Here is a 23933-nt window from a genome sequence, read left to right as displayed (position 1 = left end):
CTTGACATACATCCTTAAGTCCTTAAGTCCTTAGCCCCACCATCATAACAAACTCTATATTTAAATGTAACATAAAGACACCTTCTTTATGCAGCATTTAGCAACATGCTAATTCTACAGCATTATAAAGCTGGAGCTGTGTGGTTTATTTGTGTCTGATTCCAAAGTGAACTTCATCCTCTTGCACTGGATTTGCAGAGATTTGCAATTTTTTTTTTTTTTTTTTAGACTGCAACAATAATTGAAAACGACAAACAGAAATTGCTAAATTCCGACTAATGCAAGATGAAATATTACAGTTTACAGAGTTAGTAAATTGGCAAAGTTTATTTTTTCTTTTGGGGTGACTGCAGCAGCAGAGGCAGACTTGTCTGTACTGTTTACAACTGCGAGACAAATCTGTGCGTGTGTGTTTGTGTGTGTGTGTCTGTGTGTAAGATACTGAAAGTGTGTTTGTATCACTTGACCCAGAAATTCCTTCTTTCCTTTTTTTTTCTGTGCAATCAGTGCACAACGCACACACTCACACACACACACACACACACACACACACATTTTAAATGAACACCCTTCGCCTTGATCAACAACATTGCAGACGACAGCTACTCAGCGCCTTCTCCTCTTTCTCTTTCTCTGCCTGTTTCTTTTTGCTTATTTCTATCTGATTTATTTAAATGACAGTTAGAAATGTCTCTGCCACCCAAACCCAAACAGAAGATTGTGTGTAAAAGAACGGAAACAGTGCACAATGGTGATGTCTGCTGACAAACATAATAGGTGACGAATAAAATTTAATCTATAAATACTTCTAATTTGTAATGCTCTGCCTACTGTTGGTGGGGGTATCGATTTGATTTTACACTACATTCTTTGTGTTGAAAATAGACAAAAACAATAGATTTTTGTTTATTTATTTATTTATTTTCATTACCTATTTTAAAAAAAGCTAAGAAACGAAACTTTTCGAACTTTAAACCATATCTTGCCAAAGTTACATATACAGGAACCCTCTGTCTTACATTAAGCATTGTCAGACACACAACCTGTGAGTCGTAGCTTGTCGGACATGTTAATTTGGGAAGATTAAAATTTCTAATCAGATACATTTAAATGATTTGTACTGTCATTGTTTGTTTTGGCTGGTAATGATTTAAATGTTACATTTTGGAGCATCCTTGAATGCGCAAACAACAAAAGTCCAGTGAAGCTGTTTTGCTTTGGTATGTTTTTGTAGCTGACTACTTGGTCACTTTGCCTCTTGGTGCATTCAAGGACACTTGAGGATTTGAAAGTTTGCTGCTGAACAGCAACAAAGAATTCATAGTTTCACAGCAACGATATGTGTATCATGTTTTTGTCTCTCAACTTATGTTCGTCAGATTGTACTTGAATGCACCTCTTACAAAATTCACTTTGACAAGATAATCTTAACTCAAGATCCCTTACTAGCTGTTTCAACCAGTTTCCAATCCACAAATTTTACTCACTTACCAGTTTTTATTAATATTTAAAATTAGTATAACTAATTTAATAACTCAAAGCACCAATACTGTATTATTGTATTATTATGTTAGGAAATAAAGTATCTTGGTTAGATGGTCAAGTTTATCCATTCAGGTGCCTTGAGCCAAAGGACGGTGAATAAGCGGATGTGGCTGCAATTTACAGAAACTGAACTACACGAGCAACAGATCAGTTTATGTGTAATTTATTTATATTTTTCTCCTCCGTCTGGCTCCCCATCTTCACTCCTCATTGAACTAAATTAAGACAGAGAGAAGGAAGGCTCGTTAAAATATAAAAGCCCTCCATTAAAAATGTACACCACCCTCTCTGTCTCCCTCTCTGCTGCCATTTTACATTTGGGAATCCTGGCAGTGATGAAAGGCAGAGAACGGAAAGAAAATATAAAAAGAAAGACAAGAGACAAATAATAAATAAGGGAGCAAACAGAAGTATGGACAGATAGCGGATACGCAGATTGAAACACACAGACACACACACTCAAGCATGCCAACAAGTCAGTCGACATTTTGTGATATTTGCATGAAGTGAGAGGGTAGTTTGGCTCATGGTGGGTAAGACCTTGCTGTCAGTCAGCTGGATTAACAGACAGACAGAAGGATTTGATTTACACAACCACTGTATTTACAATAAGATTAGCATACAATATATAAAATAAGGGAGATGATGAATATGTAGAATATTTATGGGATATGGATTAGATTACTTTTATTTCTTAAATAATAAAAATCATTCAACTTTTTACACGGTGATGCTGAGAGACTGACAACATATTCAACATCGCTGTTTTCCATCTCTTTAATTTTTTTGTTTAATAAACCACCACATGTTCCTGTGCTGAGCTACCACTTTTACAGAATTTCAGATATTATTTTGTGCCCCAAATACGGATCTAAATTTCGAAACATTTTGGTGAAAATGTTTCGTCTATGTAACTAAGAAAGAGCCAATTGGGCAAATAACTGCAAAGCTGTGCTAATTTTTGAGATAGGATTTATACTAACTAATCTTGTTGCCCTGTATTACATTCTAATATAAACAGCAGTATTTTACTTTGTTTTGTGCCCATATGTCACAAAAAAAAAACATGCTTGGTTCATGTTTTTTTCTAGCTCATGGTGAATTTATTGGCTGGAAGAAGAATGCATAGACAAAAACAAAACAAAAAACAACATTGTGAAATTGGTTTGTTGACAGTGTTATAGGACTGCAATGCAAAATCGTTTGAGTGAGTATGGGGATGGTCATCTCACGGCCGATTCGCTCTTTGCCTTTGCCCTTCCAAGGATCCATACTTGTACTGCAGATGTGTTTCTGTGACTGCAGGATTTGTCACGTCAAACTGCTCTTGGCTTTGGGCCAGCTCAGGCGAGGGTTTGATTAGTTTAGTTTAATTTAACAGAAACAGAAAACCCAAAATACAAAAGTCTTTCACTGGAGGAACAAATCAATTGCAAAATCTACAAATCTCAAATTGTTTGTCTCCCTCTTCAAAAGGTCGGAATCTGTATTGTCTCTCTTACACTCAGCGTGTCACACCATGACTCCCCTAATGACTCTCTAATCACACCCACCTAATGATTCCTTTCAGACACTGGCTCATGCTGTCATCATAACTCTTGCATGCTTCCAAATCTTACAGCTGATAATCATTTAAACAATCGGGTCATAAATAGGACTGTGACACATACTGTAGTGAAGGATGCAGAAAGGATGAATTGTTCACCAGGGTAAAGTAGCTGCTTATTTCTATAGGCATACTATCAGAGAGAGGAACAAGGCAAATGCCCCCTGGCCTGGGTCCCCCTTCAGAGTCTTCAATTCAACAGTGTCCTTGACACAGTTCTTGTAGATGAGCTACACAGTTATTTGGCTAATATATATTATTTGGTCAAACACAACAAACAAAGGAGCTCTTCTTCTTGCTGTTGCAACTGACCAGATGTGATGTGGCTGTCGTCATAATTTGCAGCATGCATGTGTGAATTATTGTCTGTGTGTCCACCCACAAGTAAAGTAGATAAGATTTGATAAGATCAGGTCACTTTATTGTGTCCCAAAGTGTTGTGGATCAAGAATAAAAGTGAATAAATAAAAGTGCACACTGTGTGAGAACAGATGCAAAAGAAAAGGATGAATTGTCCTTTAGTGTCTCATGCAACACTGTGTGGCCGCAGCACTGCACCGATTTTATCATGCAGGTGCTGTACATCCATTACAGAAATAAGACAAAACCCTAACTATGTATTTAATAGATGTGACAAACATTAAGTTAAAATAAATGCTTTTAATATAATATAATACCCCCCATCCCCCAGTGGAAAACAGTAAAAATAAGCTCAGTGTAATGCTGAATAATGCGTTGAAATGAAATGGCAATTTGACCTGATTATCATTAAAACATTCCGACATTAAAAAGCCTCCACAGTGTGTCCACTGCCCTTCAGTTTTACTATAGGTCAACTTTTACACAGTATTTATTACTGCTGTACAAGTCATAGCTGCAACTATCAAGCAGCTCTTCTGCTTATATATAGTAAAACTAAGATCAGGTAAAGGGGGGAGAGAGAGATCCACCAGAACCACAGGATGTTACAAAAAGCCGGCATCACACATACAGACACACACACACACACACACACACTGATAAAGCAAACCCATCTCGTGCCAAAACAGTGAGTCCCTGCTGGAAGCTACTTGGTGCTCTGGGAATTAGAAATCCCACAATTAAACATATGGGCATTAAGATAATTGTCAGTTGTTGTGCTGTCGTATGTGCATGTGTGTGTTTGTGAGTGTGTGTGTGTGGCAGGCAGATGGATAGGATTCAGCCAAGCACACTTGCACACACCCTTACAGTATTTCCCCAAAAACACATAAAAAATAAGAAGACACACTCCTCTAAAAAAAGAGAGAGAATAAAAGTAAAAACTTTAAATATACACATCAGACATGCAGATATGAACCTGGACTGAGCCACATACACAATCTAGGGGAGCAGAGGGACTTTGCCTACCTGGGCTGCACTGTACTGGGGGAAATGGAAACAGAACACTGGAAGGAATGTGTGCAGGCACAGGGTGGAAGGGGATTTTTAGTGTGAGGTTGCCCTCAACAGGCTAAAGGCAGCACTACAACCTCAACCTCAACCTCAGTGGAGTTTTGTTTTGTTTGCTTTTTTTTTTTTTTTTCAGGTTCATTTTTGCTGTTCTAAATTGCAATGTTTTAATCTTAAATAGAGCTTTAAAATAATAAGTAATTCTAGGGGTTATATGATTCTGTGGGGCACTAAAACAATATGCTACACACTACAATGTCCAGATGTTTAAAAATAAATCCAAGACAATGTATAGTTAAAGAAAAGTTTAAGGGGCTCTTGAGAACCAGGCTGGAACCCTCGGTTCAGACCTATCACAGGTTCGGACTTAGATGTTCAATTTGGACTCACTGTTGCGATTAACAAAACCACCTGCAGAAACAGTCGCAGCATCTGTTTGTTCACATAAGAATCTCTCTCACATCTTGCTCTTCCTCTGTTTTCCAGGTGGGCTCTCACAGAGAAGATGGCGGCGGCGTGGGAGCTTTGCGTGGCGGACACTCAATGGCGGGTCAGGTGCCCGTGCCTCAGCTGCCTGTTCAGTCGGCCACATCGCCAGACCTCAGCCAGCCTGACCCCTACCGTGGTAAGACTCAATGTTCCTCCAACATCCAAAATAGATAAATAAACTGAGCACCTGACAGCATCCTCCTTTCTGCCTTTCAGACACTATGTGTATACAGTATTTTTATGTAGGCAAAACATGTTGTAAAGTTTATGATGAAAAACAAATAGATAGATAATCGATGACCAAAGGCAGTTGGGCAGATTAAGAGGGACAACAAGAGGAAAAGATGGAGAAAAGCCAAGGTAAATAAAAAATGTAAAATAAAAAATGTGAAGGAGGAAACTGGCTCTCAGCTGGCGAGCCTCGACTCCACCGCCCGAGCGGTAAAAGACTTAACGAGGAGGGTAAATAAACATACAGTATGTGTGATATGAATATGGAGGAGGAAATGTGTATATGAGCACGCTGTGGAGCAAATTAGCCCTGAGCTCGTTTTTAAAGGCTGAAAATGAGTCTGCTGGCAGCAAAGTTCAGCCAGCAGCGACCACAGCCAAGTGTGTAATGAGGTGAGAGAGAGAAACACACACACACACACACACACACACATATACACATATTCATGCAAAAGAAGAGTTGTTCCTTACTCCTGCACACTAACACACACTAACACGCAGACTTGAGGGTGTGTAGAGCCTGTAAATAAAGGGTATTAAAATGTTTTTGGCAGCAGAAATACTTTGGCAGAGCATTCCTCCTCTCTCTCTCAATTTCAAATTAACATTTTATATCATGTTGATAGTGTATTAAGTTTATGTTGTTATTATTGCATTTATACATTTTATGCTCTCTTTCCACTTTCCAGCAGCTTGGGTAATTTATTTTATTACATACACTGATCACTGAATTTATATATTACATACATAATATTTTCAGGGAAGACTGTACTGGCACTGGGTTTAGCAACATGTCCCTTGGCCAGCAACAGCTTCCATTCACTGTCATTGAAAAGCTGGTGTATTTGCTCAGTACAGTATGCTGTAAGGACCCCAGATGATGAAAAATACTTTTTCAGTTGAAGCGGAGCATGTAAATAAATGCACACTACTCACCTCCAGAACTAAAGCCTCACTAGTGTCCAGCAATTTGTCATCAGTAGTGCGAACACACCAAGCTGCCAAAACAACATGCGTCCACACCAAGCAGTTTAGGTTCTTTCTGTATTTACCAGTAGAAAGGAAATTCTACTGGAGAAGAGACAGTATTCTATGTCCTAAATTCCTCCGTGTATTGTTTATATGGAACGGACTACTGTTGGAGTTGGGGCTGTCCCACAGAACAAGCAGGGGACAGTAGCAGGAGACAAGAGAATCAAACGGATTTGTTCACCTGTACAAAGAAGTATGACATATTTATATTGGATACCAATATAACAGAGTCTCTACTAGAGCTCTGGTTTCCCCTTGAACATTAAAACAGCAAGCTGGGGGTCTCGGATTCAAGTGTTCTATAGACCAGTTTAAGACATTAAATTCAGGGGAAGGAAACCACAATTTTAGTGTGAACGAACAGCCAAAATGTAGAGGTGACCTTAAAGCCCCTGAAAATGTGTCTTAAATCAAAGCATTGCTCGATAATATTAAAGGGAAACAATAACGATGATAATTAAATAGGGTAGAAATGGTCAAGGCAGCACAGTGGTGGAGTGGTTTGTGGCGGTACCTCCTAGCTAGAAGGTGGCAGGTTGGGCTGGCAGTTTGCATGTTCTCCCTGTGCTTGTGTGGGTTTCATCAAGGTGCTCTGATTTCCTCCCACGGTCCAAAAGACGTGCATTTTAGGTCAGTTGGTGACTTTAAATTGCACGTAGGTGTGAATGTGAGTGTGAATGGTTGTCTGTCTGTGTATGTCTCCTGTGGCCCCGATAGACTGGCGCCCTGTCCAGGGTGTACCCTGCCTCTTGGCCAATGGGGTAGGCTCCAGGCCCCCATGACCCAAACAGGATAAGCGAATGGATAGTAAGCAATCAGTCTGCTGACTTTGGAGTGTTTCATTGTGCCAAAGTTTGTCCTTTGTTCAGTGTGAACACATCTTTAAAGTAAAATACGTGTATGTAGTCTGAATCAACAGTGGAAGTAAAATGAAGGAAGTTGAAGGAAGGAATGAAGGAAGAAATAGGGAGGAAAAAATTAATTCATTTCAATGACTGTCTCCACCAGTGTCCATTTGTGTGTTTGCCTGGTTTCAGTCAGACTTTCAGGAGCACAAAGTCACTCTTCACTGTTTTGTGTTCATTTACATGCAGTTATGTTGCACAAACACACACTAATTGTATGGAAAGAGATGTGTGCGCACACACAAACCAAACACAGGCCATCACTCAAAGCTAAACACAAAATGCCTCCAGTCAGGCAGGGAGCTATTCAAAATGGCCGACAGTTGGTCGTGTGTGTGTGTGTGTGTGGAAATAGAGCAGAGTGTTTTGTGTTGACTGAGATGTTGGCAGCTTCCCAGTGATGGATCCATACAGACGTCAAATAAAGACTGCAGTGTTCAGTTGGAGAGAGAGACAGACAGAGGGTACAGAGGCTGAATGTGTACATCCCAACTCTCCCGTGCTGCCATTATGGAGGTCGTCTGGAGAAGTAGCTGCTTTGAGACAGGCCTGATGCTGCGTTGAAACTATGTCGGCAGTAATGGGAAAAGCAGGAAAATTAAACTTAAATGTGCATTTTTTCAATGCTGTGACCGGAGTTGGTGGATTTTCTTGATTTTGCAACAAGTGAAACCAGATACATACAAACAAGTGTGTAACTACTTTTTGAATTTGAATCACGTATGTTAGTGTTATTACGGGACATTGATGAGCATTGCCTGCAGTTCCTTCCCCTCAAAGTGGGAGAAGCTGCAGGCAGAAATTCTCAACATGACTAATTATTTTTACGGTTTTTCCCACCTTGTTCAAAATGAGGTTGTAAGATATAATGTGGTTACAGCAGTAAGTCTGCGCATCATTCAGCTGGTTTAATAAGAAAATTATGGTTTTAATAATAAGGTTTCTAACTTCAGTACAACACCATCAAAAATGTTAAGATTCAGTACTGCAGGGGCGGTTTGACACATCACAGAGGGCCTAAAAGTAACGTATTTATCCACTTATTTTTACGATTAGGATTAGTATCATGTACAGAATGCATTTGAGTTTGCATCAAACTGACTTTGTTGTTCAAATAAAGCTTGTGAGCTAAAGCTGTACTTTTTTGTTAGTTTTCATGCATCGCAATTATCCTCAGCTTCTGAGCTTGTTTCTAAATATTATTTTTTAGAAACATTCAGGCGTTTAAATATATCATTATCATGTTAGCTATACTTAGAAATTAAGTAAAAAATAGTCTTCTCTGTGTTAGTGAATTAGTTTATATCTGACCATAGTCAAGTGAAACTCTGATTAAGTTACACTTAGCTTTAACAACAATGTAGCAGAAACAAACAATGAGGTTCAAGTATTTGGTGTTTATGTCCATTTACAGCTGATTGGTCAAAAACTCAGGTTTGTCACTAGTGGCTTTTTTTAAATTGAGTTGTTAAATCTCACGAGAAAGTCGCTGAGTTGTAAATACTGATGATAAGAGGACAGTTCTGTAAATGAGAGGCGGAGCTGTGTGGGCACTGCCCCAGTCTGTGTGTGTGTGTGTGTGTGTGTGTGTGTGTGTGTGTGTGTCAGGACCTTACGCGGGTTTATCTAGTTGGGCCTTTTAACCCCCTCCTCTCCTCACTCTTCCTGCAGCCCTCTCTGGAGGCCTCCAGGGCCAGAGCACCTCTTCTGTTAGCTCAGAGATCAAGTCTGAGGATGAAGGGGACGAGAATCTCCTGCAGGACACAAAGCCCTTGGACACGAAGAAGGAGGACGCTGACAGCAAGGAGCTCAAAGCTATTGAGAGGTCAAGATCTAGGTAACCCCGCCAACCGCTCAGACGCTCGCTTCCATCAAAACCCTCAGTTGGGCTGGAACACGAACCTTCCCAAAACACCTCCATGCTCAGAGACTTTTCTTGTATCTAATGTCTTTGATAAACAGAGCCTCTGCAGGAGACACAAGTGGTTCCTGAGGTATCATTTTTCAACAGGAATTAACATGTGGTCATTCAGCATTTTGACTATTCCTCTTAAGATAAACAGTATTGTGTATATCTGAGAGAAAGGACATAAAGGACATTGAGCTGCGAGTGTTTTGGGAACCAGCCTCTGAACTTTGATGAAGTGACCAAGTGTGATGAGAAACAGCTAAATAGTGTTAATAAGTTAATACTGAGACTTGTACAGAAAATCTCTACGTCCACCAGGCATCTCTCTCTGTTTTTCGAAGCAGAGGTTCCTTGTGGGCACAGAGTTCCTGGTTGATCCCTTCTGTCTCGCCCTGGTCTTGAGCCTGGTTTTAGCTGTTTCTCACACAACAGAGTAGAGCCCACAGTCAATATTCCTAAAGAAGTGCCGCCTTGCAGTCAGGGCTGGGAAATCAAACACCAACAGATACATTCAAAAGGATTTTTGACAATTCTTTATGACAAATATCAAAAGTAAAATGTCATTTTATTAGTGCTAACAGTTGGAGTTAAAACAATAATAGTAGCAAAAGGGTCTGTTGGTTTTAATAAAAGTGATTTCCCATCCTGGAGGCAGCTGAGGAGCCTTCACCCCTCCGATGATAAACAAACTTTTTATCACGGTGCATATTTAACAAATGTCTCACAGTAGGAAATCACTCCTAAAGGTCCAAAAATTCTCTGCATGATGCAATATGGCTAGGAGTAGGAATAAGGCCTAGCAATCTTTCAACATGTTAATGAGGAGAGATGTTTCTAATCAGCTAATTGAAAGATACTGTTTGGACAAGAATACATTTTTATTTATTTTCTTTAGATTATGTTACCTAGTGTCTTATATAGGCAAAAACAGAAACAAAAAGGGTCAGTGTGATGAGGAGAATTTCTCATAGGGGATTACACAGTGGCTTTCTAACAAACTGTGTTTACTATAGAAATAGTAATTCCGAGACACTTGATAAATACAGGCCCAGGTTTTACTTTCACCTGGAGGATGAATCTGAAACATTTGGATCCCAAACCCAGAGATTTTTTCATGATGGTGGCGGTCATGATGATGATGATGATGATTATAATGATGATGATGCTTTTGATGATACAGACACAAATATTAAAAAGTATGTGCTGTTATATAAAGCTTGGGAACATATTGTCGTGCGATCCACCACTGCTCATTGCTTGCATTGTTTTTACGAGGAATAGCCATCTTCAAACTGCTTCCCTCTTGATTATTCACTGTAAACTTTCAGTCCAAAATCTCAAGTGAAGCAAATTTAAAAAAACACAAAATGTGGCAGACTAGTCCTTGAAATACCCAGAATGCCACTCAACATGATATCTGTTCCCAAGCTGTGTCCCTTGTTATTTTGTCACTTGATGAATCATCTCACAAAAGTCAACATGTTGTTCTAAGATACAGCATCTACTGCAGGTTTGTATTAAACTGAGATTCTGTTCTGAAATATAAACTCAGTCTTCATCCTCAAACGCTGCCCCGTCCTCCTCCTCTCCATTCCTCATCCCATTTTCTTCTCCTCTTTCTCCCTGTTGCACTCAACATTGATCACCGTAGCAACAACGATGATGAGGACCTGACTCCGGAGCAGAAGATGGAGAGAGAGAGGGAGCGAAGGATGGCCAACAACGCGAGGGAGCGTCTGCGCGTCCGTGACATCAACGAGGCATTCAAAGAGCTCGGCAGGATGGTCCAGTTGCACCTGAAGAGCGACAAACCTCAGACCAAGTTGCTGATCCTGCACCAGGCCGTGGCCGTCATCCTCAGTCTGGAGCAACAAGTCAGAGGTCAGTCATGTTCACGAACACACTGTTTTAAATAGCACTCTCAATTTGAAATATCTTGCCCCATTGAGACACGGCACAGAGTAAATAAAGCATCAGTTGGGTACAAATCAGGGTTTAAGACTGCCACCACATGCAGAGGTCCTGGAGAACCAGGAGAGGGCAGCAGCGGCACCTGTTGATTGTTTTGAGCCAGGTTGAGGTTTTTGGATTCGGGGCTTCAGCCTCACTCCTGGTGTATTAAATACCTCGTAAATGAGAAACAAAACAGACAGACAACATCACAAAAATGGATAATTTCCTTCTCTTTATTTCTCCAGAGCGAAACCTGAACCCCAAGGCAGCCTGTCTGAAACGCCGTGAGGAGGAGAAGGTCACTGTGACATCAGATGGGACGCCCCTCTCACTGGCTGCCGCACACCACACCGCTGCCGCCATGGGCGACGGCTCAAACCCCATGGGACAAATGTAAAATGCAGCAACATCTCCTCCCCCCTAAATGGTCAGAAGATTTCACTTATAAACTAATCTGCTGTTGTACCTTTAACTGAAACCAACAAATCCTAATTCCAGTTCAATAGCTTTAGATACATTACTGATCTTACCACTTGCCATTGAATCCAAAATCACAGGCAAGCAAAGAATTTAATGACAATAAGTTGATCTTACTAGTATAGAAAAAATTCTATATAGTTACATTTTGACTTTCAGTGAATACATTTGAAAACAGATAAATATAAAGAAGTTAAACAAACAAAAAATGCAGTTTGATCTTGCCAATTAAAGGTTGAAACTTACACAAACAAAACATTGAGCAACTGCTGTTTAGGTCAAATTCTCTTTGATTAGTTGTATTTTATTGTTCAGTTCCTGACAAAAGTCTGGCAGAGCTGATGCTACTGTGGCTGGCTCAAAACAGAAGCCAGAACTGAATTAGTTTCTGTCTGGTCTGGGTACATTTTAACAACAGATTGGCAGTAAGTGTGATTTTTAATGTGTGACTGTGTTTGTTGATTGTGTGTCATTTCTGTTCCTTACTTGACAACTTCTCTTTCTCCTAAAACGGTCTTTTTGTATTTGTGTTTGCATGTGTAGCAAGATAAGTGTGTTACTCAGTTTGTTTTCTAATGTTGTGTAGTCTTAAGGTACCAAATGTTTCTTATAAAGAGCGGGAGTGACCTAAGGAAAAAAAACAGACCTTGTTCCTCCGCCAAAAGCCTTCATCCAGTCTGCCATTGGTTTTGCTTTATTTTATGAAAATAATCCAACACGTAGGAGACTTTATCTAATGTCAGAGTTACATTACAGTCACAGATAAAGCAAACGTGATCATATTCCTTGGTGATGCCAAATCAAAAACTGTTTGAATGCTAAAAATACCTCGTGGAAAATCTACAGACGTATGGCTATAATCTGTACGACTTTACAGAATGTTTTGAAGGAATGACATTATTTTGTTTGATACCATATTCGGTTTCTGGTTAGCGACAACTAATATAATGTCCAAATGATTTTAGAGGGTCCTTGAGTGTCCTTAAAGCTGTTTTTTTCTTTCTATTACCATAAATATGTTTAAGAAGTACTGGCTAGAATATGATGAAGTTCTGTAAAAATGAATTGTCACAAGAGGAACACTCGTAATCACTCGTAATTATTCTTGACCATTACTCTGATCTCATTATCAGGCTAAAGAATCCCCTTGTAGTTTACCAAAGAAAAAGTACTATTCCAATCACATGTAGCTTTGGGTTATATTGAGCACATTCACGTTCTCTGCTTCAATTTATACGTTTTTTAATTTCTTTATGGTAAAACAATTTTGTCACATTTTAGCCATTTTTTATCTTTTAGGATTAAAAAACGTGCAACCATCAGAGGTGTAGAGTTAAAGTAAACAATTTATGTGCATGTAACGTATTAAGCTCCTTTCTAAATATCCCTTCCTATATTTTTCACCTTGTTCCTCCAGGTCTAAGGTGCCAGAGTTCATCAAGATGATGAGTGATCATTTCCTCTGATGGCATTTCATGGCACCCTGGCAATCGATCAAACCTTCAGTCTGACCAATTGATTTCTTCAGAACTTCAGCCTGACCAATCAGATCAGCCTCGTTTCCTCCTCTCATCTGTCATCTCCGATCTTCCTCTATGCCTTTGTCTCTTTCTGTCGACAACATGAACTGCAAAGTAACATTAGTCGCTTTTGTCACTTTGCATCTCCAGCTGAAGTGAACTGGATGCTACTTTGTGGAGACAGCCCTTGTACCCTAGCTGCAGCAAAGTGGCAGTTTGTGTGAGGGTTTAACACAAAGTGACAGCAGATAAAAGTCTTTGAAATCACATCATCAAAGAAATTCTTCTTGTACTACTTGTTTTATCAGCATTCCCAGTTTTAAAGAACAAAGGGGTTCTATATATAAATATATATATAATATATATATGTATGAGAAAAAAAGACAAAAAACTTGCTAAAAAGTGTAACTGGATGTGGGCAGGGAGGAGGCTAGGGGCTGAAGAGGGTTGTTTAGAACACAACAAAACATATCACAAAGTGTTTAAAGAGATTTTTTTTTTTTTTTTTTTAAAGCAACACTGCGCAGCTGTTGGTGAAGGCAGCTTCAGCGCTTCTCTGACTGAACGGCAATCTAACGCCACACTGTGGATGAAGCTGTGCCTGATCTCCTCTTGGATGCAAACCAGTCAGATAGATAGACACGAAGAAGCAGAGCAAACAAAAAACGTCTAAAGAACATGACATTTCCTTATAGAGTATCACAGAAGTAGGCTGCACGCACATACATCCACTTACTAAACACACGCGGTCGAATCTAGATTAGGAAGCCAAATCAGCTGGATCTGCGTAAATTGCTGAGTCATCAGAACAAAAGCTACGTATCATAGATGGCTAGAAAGAAGCGGGGCTTAACAAAAAAAAGGGCAACATGTTCATTCTTTTTTCTAATGCATTCCCTCCTTAGCTGCAAACATTTATATTGTAAATGTAAATCAAATCTGAACATTTCTGTATTTTTTATTACTGTTTCATGTTACTAGTTGACTTTCTTTACACGGACAAATTGTACGAATTAATGTGTTTTTTAGTGTGAACACAAATGCAAGACTCCTGGATAGTTGTTTCCAAATGGCCCTCGTGGATCTACTGGGACGAACCTAGTTAAGCTAAGAGAATCAATCATTGAATCAATTAAACAATCAGTCAATGAGTGACTCCAGAGGGTCTGGGGTGTTTAAATTGTTGAAGATTTATTGAATTATGGGAGAAAGACAGGAAGAATCATATAATAATGAAAAAGCAGGCTTCTTGACATCTTCATCTGATGTTTTTGGTCAAGGTGTGTGGCACCGAAGCACAACTAACAGCAAAAAGAAAGAGTTCTTTGCTAACTTCCCCTTTGTTGAATATTCCACAGACTAAGAAGAGCAGGCAGAGATCGAGACTGGTCTTCAAATTCTATTCTATGTTTAGCACATTCCCTGATTTGTGTTTTCTCTACTTGAATTGAGTGCTCCTAATGTCCTCAAGGCCCAAACTGTTGGAGGTTTGAAAATGATGGAAAGGGAAAGCAGCATTGTGGTGGGTCTTACATTGTTAGAAGCCAGAGCTTGCAGGAGCGAAAAATCCACAGTTCTAAGTGATGCTGATGCTGCAGAAGCAAGGAAACAATCATCGAGCAGTGGTAGTCAAATCATTACTGTCCTGGATTGAGTAGATACACTCATCAGATGTCACTAGGGGACATTTGGGAAGATTGTAAGCTAAAATTGTTACAGTACAGTATGTCAGTGCAGTTTTAGGAACGAGTGATAATGGCTGTTCCCAGGTAGCTAGATGATTCATGGTTGCAGTTGATCAAAAGAACCATTTATGTTTGCGTACGGATAAAATCAAATGCGAGCAGATGCTGGCTCATTGGCCAGATTAGGAAAGGTTTTATATTTTCAGAATTTTAGCTAACGAGAGTATTGACTTGTGTCCCCAACCAAACACGCAAGATGGAGGCAAATGTTGCACCCAGCCATCTTAGTTATCTGCTTTAGGTTTGTTCCAAATAACTGTAAATCTTATTGTTATGTCAGATAAAATTTGAGCGTTTGAACATTTGCAATCTGCAAATGTCTTATTTCAATCTAATGACACCAGGTAGTCTGCATCTGAGAGGGGTCCAATGCAAAATACTGAATTAACCCTTCATTTCCTCTCAGAACTTCAGTGTTATTTCTTGCACTTACTCACCCAGGTGCTTGGGTAGATGTTCGGTAATTGCTAACATACATACAGGTTTGGAAAAGATGGGTTCAGAAAGGACATGTGATGAGTGCAACCATGCAGAAGCAAATGTTTGTTAAAAATCTGGACAAAAAGGAATCTTTAAAGCTGGTACGAAATCTGCAAGCGCATCCAGTTTTTCATGGTGTCCACCTGAAAGCCCCTGTTCATCCTCAACCCTAATTTGAGTCCTTCTTCAGGCTTACGTTTAATTTTCACTTCCGTCGTCGTCGTCGTTTCTGCTGACCCTAGCCTTATGAGCCCTAACCAGAGTCTCCCCAGCCTCTTGCCCCACCTAAGTGGTCCCACAGATGCAATTTGAACATTCACACTTCTACCAATGTGCCTTTTTAGAGTTCATATCATTCAAGTTGCCAGAAGAGGACATTTACCTGGTCTTTTAATAGGATGCAAGCTTAGGGAAACCTGTTCTTAGTCGTTAGGTTCTATGCAGTCAGGTTTTTTACCAGACCTGGGAATTTAAAAAAAGATAAAAAAGGGAAAAAAAAGTATTTTTTGGATAAAAAAAAAAAAAACTAAACTGTATTTAATGTACTGTACGCTTATATGTAAGTAGACAGCGTGTTCTGGCTTTGAGCCAATGGGACAGACGCTTGATTTAGCAGTCCTCCCTGTACCCCCCTCCCCAAGTCCTCCATAAGCCCCCAACCCTACTTTCCTGTTTCAACCCCCAGCCCTGTTTCCATGGTGAACAACGCGTCTCTTCTTGTACTATAGCTTATCAGCTTTTTATCAATATTTGATCGGCTTGTCCATAAGCCAATGTAGTCTTCAGTACAAAGTGTGTGGTTGTATGTTGTAAAACAGGTTTTCTTTTTCTCGCTCTCTTTTTTAACAAGAATCTCTTCTCTTACTTTTTCTTTGTCTGTTCGGGTTTACATGTCTGTTACAGAAAATGTAAAAAAAACAAAAACAAAAAAGTACACAATTCGCTTTCTGACAGCATCGTTCTCTGTCAGCGGTCATTTTGACACAGTTAAAATCCTACCCAATCAACAGGAAGGCACAGAACCTTGAAAAGAATCTATTTGAATAAATTAATCTATATATAAATGTACAAAAAAATATATACAATATATAAGGAGGGTGCCGTTTTTTTTGTTATTTTTTTATTTTCTGTTGCAAAGAAGCATTTGCTTGGTGAGTTATTTTCTCAAAGACTGAACTGGCAGAAGTTGGCAAGGACCCTCAGTGTTATAAATTTCAACTGACTTTGTTGTGTTCTCTGTTGTTGCCATGACAACACTCTTTGACTAGTACGGCACCCTACACAGGACAAAATGGGACCGGAGTTCCATCAGCTCCATTCACTGCTATCTATCCAAGGCAACAACACACAGACATTTGTAAATTGTATGCAACAAAATGGCAAACTTTACCATTATTTTGAAATTGTGTATGTAAAAGTTATATTTTTACATGTAGACTGTTATTTTGTGTTTTAGAAATATGTTGTATTGTTTTCTCTCTTTTTTTTTGTTAAAAGATGAAAAAGTAAAATTCAGTGTGTGTTGAAAAAATGTGTCACATTGAAAGTGTAGTGAGTTCAAAAGTTCCAAAACATTTTTTTAAACATTTGTTTATTATCTGAACATTTTTGAGTGTTCAAGGGAGGAATCACAAATCATACGTGGTATTCGTTTTGTTTTCCATGCCTCATGACATTATCATTTTTAATTGTATTTTTTGCAGAGAAACATGTAAATAGTAATAAAACATTTTCTGTGCAGTTTCTGTGGGGTGAGGACTTGCCAGTGAGAGGCGATGATGATGATGAACTTTGTTTTAGTGAGGTTATATTTGTCCAGTTACAGTAGCCAGGTGCCAACATTTCGTTTCAGTCAGTGGTGCTCAGTACTGTATGTGGTTTTGGTTGCAAACCATTTCAAATGTAAGTGAAGTCATTGTCTGCTTGCACCAATAATCACTTATGTCAGAGCTGATACAACCCACTTTTGGGACCACTTGAAGGAATTTTTTTTTTTTCATAAAAATTAGTAAAGTGAAGTTTTAAAAAATAAGTAAAAATAAGTAACAAAATCAGTAAGAACACAGGTTACCATAACTGAAAATTACACAACATGAATTGTTTAACTTATAAGAAAAACTTGTAACAAATTTAAGCACCCCCTCCCCCCCTGCTGCACAAGAGAATAGATGCTCAAGAGTCAGAATAAAACCTTTATTCTGACTCTTGTGCATTTATTTTTTTCAAAACAGATTATAAGTGTCTAAATAAAACACCCTTACGAACCTTGGCAACTAATTCAAGATAAATAGCTTGAAGAAGATAAAAAGATTGACACATTTGTTAAAGATAACATTCTTACTAATATAAAAAGGCAGGTCGTCAGCATACAATCTTATCAGCTATTTCCCCAAAAAGATATTTCATCATGTGCAAGGCAGTGCCAGTTTTTTTATGTTTGTTTGTTCATTTGTTTGTTTGGTTTTTGACTTTGCCATAATTTTTTTTTTTTTTTGTCAAAAAGAAAAACTGCTTTGAATTGGACCTAGGTTGAAATCTAGGATTAAATCTGTCAGTGTAAATGCTAAATGTATTTTTTAAGTAATGTTATTTTTACAATGCTTCATGTCATATTTTCTCTTTGTTGTATAATCATCTCCCTAATTGCAGTATCTTCATTTTTATGTTACCCCCTGATGTTTCTATTAGCCAAAATGTTAACTTTTTTCTTTCCCCTCCTTGTTGTACATACACACTTCATTTCTCTTTTTCAGTGACTGTGCCATGAGCTTTGTAATATGTTACTCTGTACCAGTTTTACTGCAATAATGAGTTGAATTTAAAAAGACTACTCCTGTCCTTTGTTTTCTGAGCATGTATCAAAAGGGGAAAGATCTCAAAATTTTCTCGTGAGAGCTAATTAAGTTGAGGAACAAATACATCCAGGTTTATTCCAAAATGACAACAAATTTTTATTGTACTGTAAGTTCAATTTGTGGTTTTTTACACACAAAATTATTTCCACCATATATATATATATATGGTTTGAACAATCCAAGGAGCATGTCTTAATGTTGTTAACTTTTTTATCAAAAGATTTGCAAATGCCCACTGCCAGAAAAAACAATCTTGCCAATGTTCGATCTCTTATAGCATTTATATGGCATTTATATACATTTTCTTATTCATTCATTTGTGCATTTGTACTGGGGTATACCTCTTCGGCAAACACTGAAATTCAATCATTGTAGTTTTTTCTTCAATAGTTTAAATTAAGTTCTGCTGACAAAAGCATATAGATTAAGATATGATACTGGAATAATGGGTAATTCTGTCATAATGTTTTAATTTACCAGACATTTTCCCACAAAGTCAAAATCGAACATGAGTCCATGATGTGTGTGACATTCCTTAGGCCAAAAACTTCAAACTAAATTCAAGACAAAAGAAATTTAGTCTTCTACCAAGTTATTACCTACTACTGCTTCTGCAACAGTTTTTACATTTTTTTTCTCTACTAAGTTCTAATAAAAATGACACAATATGCAAATCAGACACATTTGGCATTTTCACAATGGCATTTACAGTCAAAACACACAACACCAACAATGTGCGAGACTATATTTTATTTAAAAAAAATAGTTGATTGTAAAAGCCAAATCTATTTCCAATCTGTGTGTCTGAGGTTGGACTGACAGATTTGCTAAACTAATTCCAACAAATTAATATTTGGTGCCAGATTCATTAATATTAATCTATCACTTTTAGTTACTATAAACAAAGTACGTCTGTCCCCTTGACATTAGACTATTTGGATTTTTTTTTAAAATGTCTTTGACATTTAACTGAGATATGGGCTGACTATAGGTTTTAATTGAGAAGCACGATATCAGGTTCATATAATCATTGAAATTGTTCATTAACTGAGTTCCACAAATAGGAAAGGACAGAAAACAATGATTTACTTATCCTGAAAATCTGACTGAACTGACTTTTTAACATCAGCAGCGGTTTTGCAGTTATGGTTCATTTGGGCTATTCAAATGGGTCATTTCAAGAATATTTGAAATTTCTAGAAGTCAACTTAAACAACCTACTGACACAGCTGAATACATCCCATCCATGCTTAAGATTTATTTATGCTTCTTTGCTGACTGTAGACAAAAAGTGTGGCATAGGTGAACATTTCTTTGTTCTGTCATATTTGATTGGTCCACTTGGTAGCATTGCATTTCCTCTTTTCCATTTCGTACAGACCCTCTTGTTTTAGTACATTAAAAAAAAAAAACAACACCACAGTGGCATAGAAAGCCCACTGTCAACTATTGGTTTGGCTGTGTAATTGCACAACGCCTAAGATGCACCAGCATATATGTATGTGTTCACAACGATGTAGGTCACTGTACGCCGCAGATGCTGGGCAACTCAAGAGTTTAAATCCAGCTTCAGTTGCCACAGGATGATAACTTTAATCATCCAAAGCACTAATTGGATAATTCATTTCTCTAATGGGCTCATACACTCTTTAAGGAAAAGAACAGTAGAACAATTTGAATCTTTAACCAGAGATGTGGGCATGATTTAAAGGATGAGATGTGATTTAGTAATCGAAGAGGCCAAAATACTCAAAGGAAGTTTATGACAATAGAAGCACAAGAAAACATCTGAAAAAGCTGTGGCCTTATTTTCTCACTTCACACTTCATGTGATGTAATTCTTACACTTCGTACACTCACAAAACCAGTGTTTACCTAAATTAATTGTAAATCACCACATTCTGCATATATTTTGGAGGGAATTCTGGAAAGAGCTAGTCAAGAAAAACAATTTGAGTGAGTTCACCAGATGAAAACACTTTTTATTTTATTACATTTTTGGCAAATGTACAAACATGAATGATACATGAATTTGTTACTTTGTTTGTACTCTTTGAACTGAACATGCACACAAGCCTGTGAGGTTTCCTATGTGATGGTCAGAGGTCATGGTGTGAGACCCCTTTTCCCAGCTGGCAACAAATTAAAATCATCGGAAAAAAACAAAACAAAACATGACGGCAAAACCATAGCAGACTTTTCCTCTGGTGTGTGGTGAGTGCCTCAAATCTTTATGTCACTTTATTTATTTTTTTCAGGTGCAAAGTGTTTGAGTTCTCTATAGTTCCATCTTTTGTGCTGATGCATTATTCTTCCTCATATCATCCCAACAATTGGCTGTTTGTTGACTGTTGGTTCTCATCTTGTAGTGATTCAATGAGCTTCATGTTCATGACCATTCTGTAGCAATAAATGTGCCGTTTTTACACTGCAGTACTTTGAATGCCTCTTTCTTTTTGCAAAGCAAGATACTCAGTCTCTAGGGCAGCAGATTTGCCCTCTACAACATAAGAAAGATCAGACCCTACCTCACGGAATATAAAACCCAACTCATTGTACAGGAGCTGGTCATACTGTATCTCGTCTTGATCACTGCAACGCTTTTTTAATGGGGTCACCGGTATCCACCATCAAACCCTTGCAGATGATCCAAAACGCAGCAGCTTGCCTCATTTTTAATCAGCCCAAAAAGGACTCATTTCACACCACTCTTCAGATCTCTACACTGGCTTCCTGTAGCTGCTCGCATGAGGTTCAAAGCTCTGTCTCTCACCCACAGGTTGATCATTTTAACAGCTCCTGCTTACCTCAACTCCCTCATTCAGGTCTACAATCCTTCCCGTCCGCTGCGGTCTGCCAACGAATGACGTCTGGTGGTCCCAGCACCACACAGAAGACACCAAGCAAAACTTTTCAGCGTAATGATCCCATGATGGTGGATTGAGCTACCAAACTCTGCACGCTCAGCAAACTCACTCCCAATATTCAAAAAACTGCTGAAAAAAATGCTTCCGCATCTTCCTATGCAAAAACTTCTTTTCTGTTCTCTCTCGCACTTGCATCTCATGAAATGTAAACACTCTTCTGATAGGACTTTGCTTTAATCTTTTCTTCTTGACTTCGATTTTTGCTTGCTTTGTACTTCATGTGCAAGTCGCTTTGGATAAAAGCTTCCACTAAATGACTGAATGTAAATGTAAATGTAAAACAGCTGGAAAGAGACAACGCCATCGATAGGGGGACTACCACCACCTTTAACCAGGAGAAGGCGCCCCTTGCATGTATGGATTTTTCAATATACACAAGGAAGCCGCACCCCTCAGACCCATTATCAGCAGCATTAACTCAGTAGCTTACAACATTGTGAAACACTTGGCCACCATCCTATCACTGTTAGTTGGACACACTGATAACCACATACTAAACTCAGCCAGGGTCAAAGAGCTGAAACTGGATACTGATGAAACCATGTCCCTTTGATGTCCCTTCCCTCTTCACCAGCATCCCCAAACCGATGCCCTGACAGTCGTTAGGAAAATTCTAGAAGAGGACAACATCTGCTCCCTCCTGGACTTGTATCAGACGCCACATACTTCACCTACGGGGGTGACTTCTAGACACGTAAACATGGCTGTGCCATGGTTTCTCCAGTGTCACCTATTGCTGCCAACGTATACATGAAGGAAGTGGAGAATAAAGCTCTCCACTCCTTCCCAGGGACAGCACCAACCCACTGGTTCAGATATGTAGATAACACCTGGGTAAAGATCCAGGTGATAGATAGGAATCTTCACGAAACCCACACACACAGACCAGTACCTACGGTTTGACTCCCACAACCCACTGCCACACAAAACTATGAATCATCAGGACCCTGAACCACATCCACACCTTCTTTGATGCAACAAGAAGGAGGATATGCATCCAAAGACAGCTCTCAAGGCCTGCGGTTATCCTAAGTGGGCCTTAAACAAGATGGCGTCCAGATCCAACAGAAGGACGACGGACAAAGCAGAGCCTGAGAGTCAAAGCAAAAACCTGGTGATTCCTTACATGGATGAAGCTCAAAAGACTATTCAAATCCACCAACGCACTGAGACAAAGACTTGTCCATCCGAAAGACCAAACACCCAAACACAATAAGAGCAATGTATTGTATGCAGATGGTATGAGAGAGGAGTACGTGAAGCCATTGATGTTTCCATGGTTCCATGGTTTGTTTTCCTGCTCTCAACAGAGGTGGTGACCTCGGGCACAACCTGTCTCCCCTTTTTCATGCTGCCCTTTCCCCAGGAAGATTAAGACCACTTCACACATCCACCAAGATGGCCACACCTGGGGGTCGTAATCTTTACATCTGAATGACTCCACCATGTTCCTTAACCTTAACGAGCCTATTCAGGCCACGGGGGAACAAAGGCTGTAACGCCATTTTGATTCAGACTGAAGAAGCTTCTTTGATAAGTAGCGAGACGTTTCTAACCAGGAAAAGAAGTGCTGTTGACACGATTCGATCTTCGGACAACTAAACCTGGATAACTGAGAATCTTCACCGACACTCTGTGAACTGAAGTAACTAATGGTCAACTCAAAGCTATCTCATACCAACACCATCAGTGTTTCATTCAATCCACTCTGCTCCACCCTGTTCTAGCTGCTACACTCAGTTGACTTGCATGTAACACTAACATACAGTCCTTTTTAAATCATACTAGCTGTCTGGACAGCCTGACTACACATGCAAGATACCATATTTTTACACTTATTAAATGCTCCACAGAAAGCCACCAAGCAAAAGCAGACAAATGCACAATATAGTTTTCCTTACATCAGTGCCACCATTAAATATAGCCTACAGTATTTTCTGTAACTATGTTTTCATGGTCAATAGATACAAACTGTAAGATATCTTATAGTAACACTGTTGTTGTTTAGTCAGTGTTTAAACAGTAGTTTTCCTGTATCTGCTGTCTTCTTATAGGCTCCTCTATTCTCTAACTCTGTCTTCTAAGAGTGATGGGGGCCCCGTTGGATCAATGGGTAGAGCATCAGGCTGGGATGCAGAAGGCTGCGGGAACAAACCCCACCAGGTGTGCCCCCCCCCAGCCATCAAGGCCACCTTGGTGCTGGTCCTCAACAAAATGGGAGGGTTGTGGCCATTTAGACATATTTCAATAAGAGGGGTCTAATAAAAGCAGATAATAAAACTGATTATATAAACAATAGAAAGATTTTTGTGTTGGGACTCCACTGATGTGAAGCCTCTTCATTAAGTGTAGGTCTATAGAACTCAGGCAGCCAGTGATGGTGGAGTAGTGACTGATGAAGTCTTTGGAATGTTTGGCCCAAACATCACAGAGATGATGGGTAATGTAATGTAATTCTGGGGGAATGTAAGTCTGAAACATACTGGCTGCATTATGATTATGTTTATTGAAGCAACTAGGGAGAGTTGACTGCATTAAAGAGCAGAAGTGAGAAAAAATGATGGGACTCTATTGCATATGTCTCATATAGCAGCGTCTCATTCTGCCGATGCTTTTCTCTCTCAGACACAGTTAAAGGAAAAGTTTGGCTTGTTCCCTTCATATTTGTGTTGTTAATGTGCAAGATTTGCTAGCTATTAGTTTTCATATCATACTTATCCTTTTCGTATCCCCTCTCAAACTGTGTAGATTAAGGAACAACAGCGAGGGAAGGGACTTTTTGTCCTCTGGGTTAGTCCTGAAGAACATACTTCTTTCCACCCAGGATG

At 39.1% G+C, this 23933-nt stretch overlaps 2 protein-coding genes across 13 annotated transcripts in view; both read left to right on the top strand.

Moving 5' to 3' along the window:
* The window catches only part of LOC137103731 (transcription factor 4-like), a 198727-nt gene extending 180577 nt beyond the window's left edge, over positions 1-18150 (top strand). For 6 of the 12 annotated variants that reach the window (XM_067484341.1, XM_067484337.1, XM_067484338.1 and 3 more), the window contains 5 exons: positions 5069-5207; positions 8911-9076; positions 10800-11029; positions 11347-11494; positions 12996-18150. In XM_067484341.1, coding sequence (XP_067340442.1) covers positions 5069-5207; positions 8911-9076; positions 10800-11029; positions 11347-11494; positions 12996-13044 — 732 coding nt within the window. In that variant the 3' untranslated portion in view covers positions 13045-18150. Of the gene's footprint in view, positions 1-5068; positions 5208-8910; positions 9077-10799; positions 11030-11346; positions 11529-12995 lie in introns of all 12 variants that reach the window. The other 6 variants (XM_067484344.1, XM_067484336.1, XM_067484346.1 and 3 more) reach the window with 3 other exon arrangements.
* A 3705-nt stretch (positions 18151-21855) lies between these two features.
* LOC137104049 (uncharacterized) overlaps positions 21856-23933 on the top strand; it is a 54985-nt gene continuing 52907 nt past the window's right edge. The window contains exons 1-3 of the mRNA XM_067484855.1: positions 21856-21951; positions 22088-22219; positions 23191-23327. Of these exons, the coding sequence (XP_067340956.1) occupies positions 21856-21951; positions 22088-22219; positions 23191-23327 (365 nt within the window). The remainder of the gene's footprint in view (positions 21952-22087; positions 22220-23190; positions 23328-23933) is intronic.

This window comes from Channa argus, chromosome 18 (assembly GCF_033026475.1).
Source record: "Channa argus isolate prfri chromosome 18, Channa argus male v1.0, whole genome shotgun sequence".
NCBI lineage: Eukaryota > Metazoa > Chordata > Actinopteri > Anabantiformes > Channidae > Channa > Channa argus.
The sequence above is the reverse complement of the archived record's forward strand: the minus strand, read 5'-3'. Positions and strand labels throughout refer to the sequence as shown.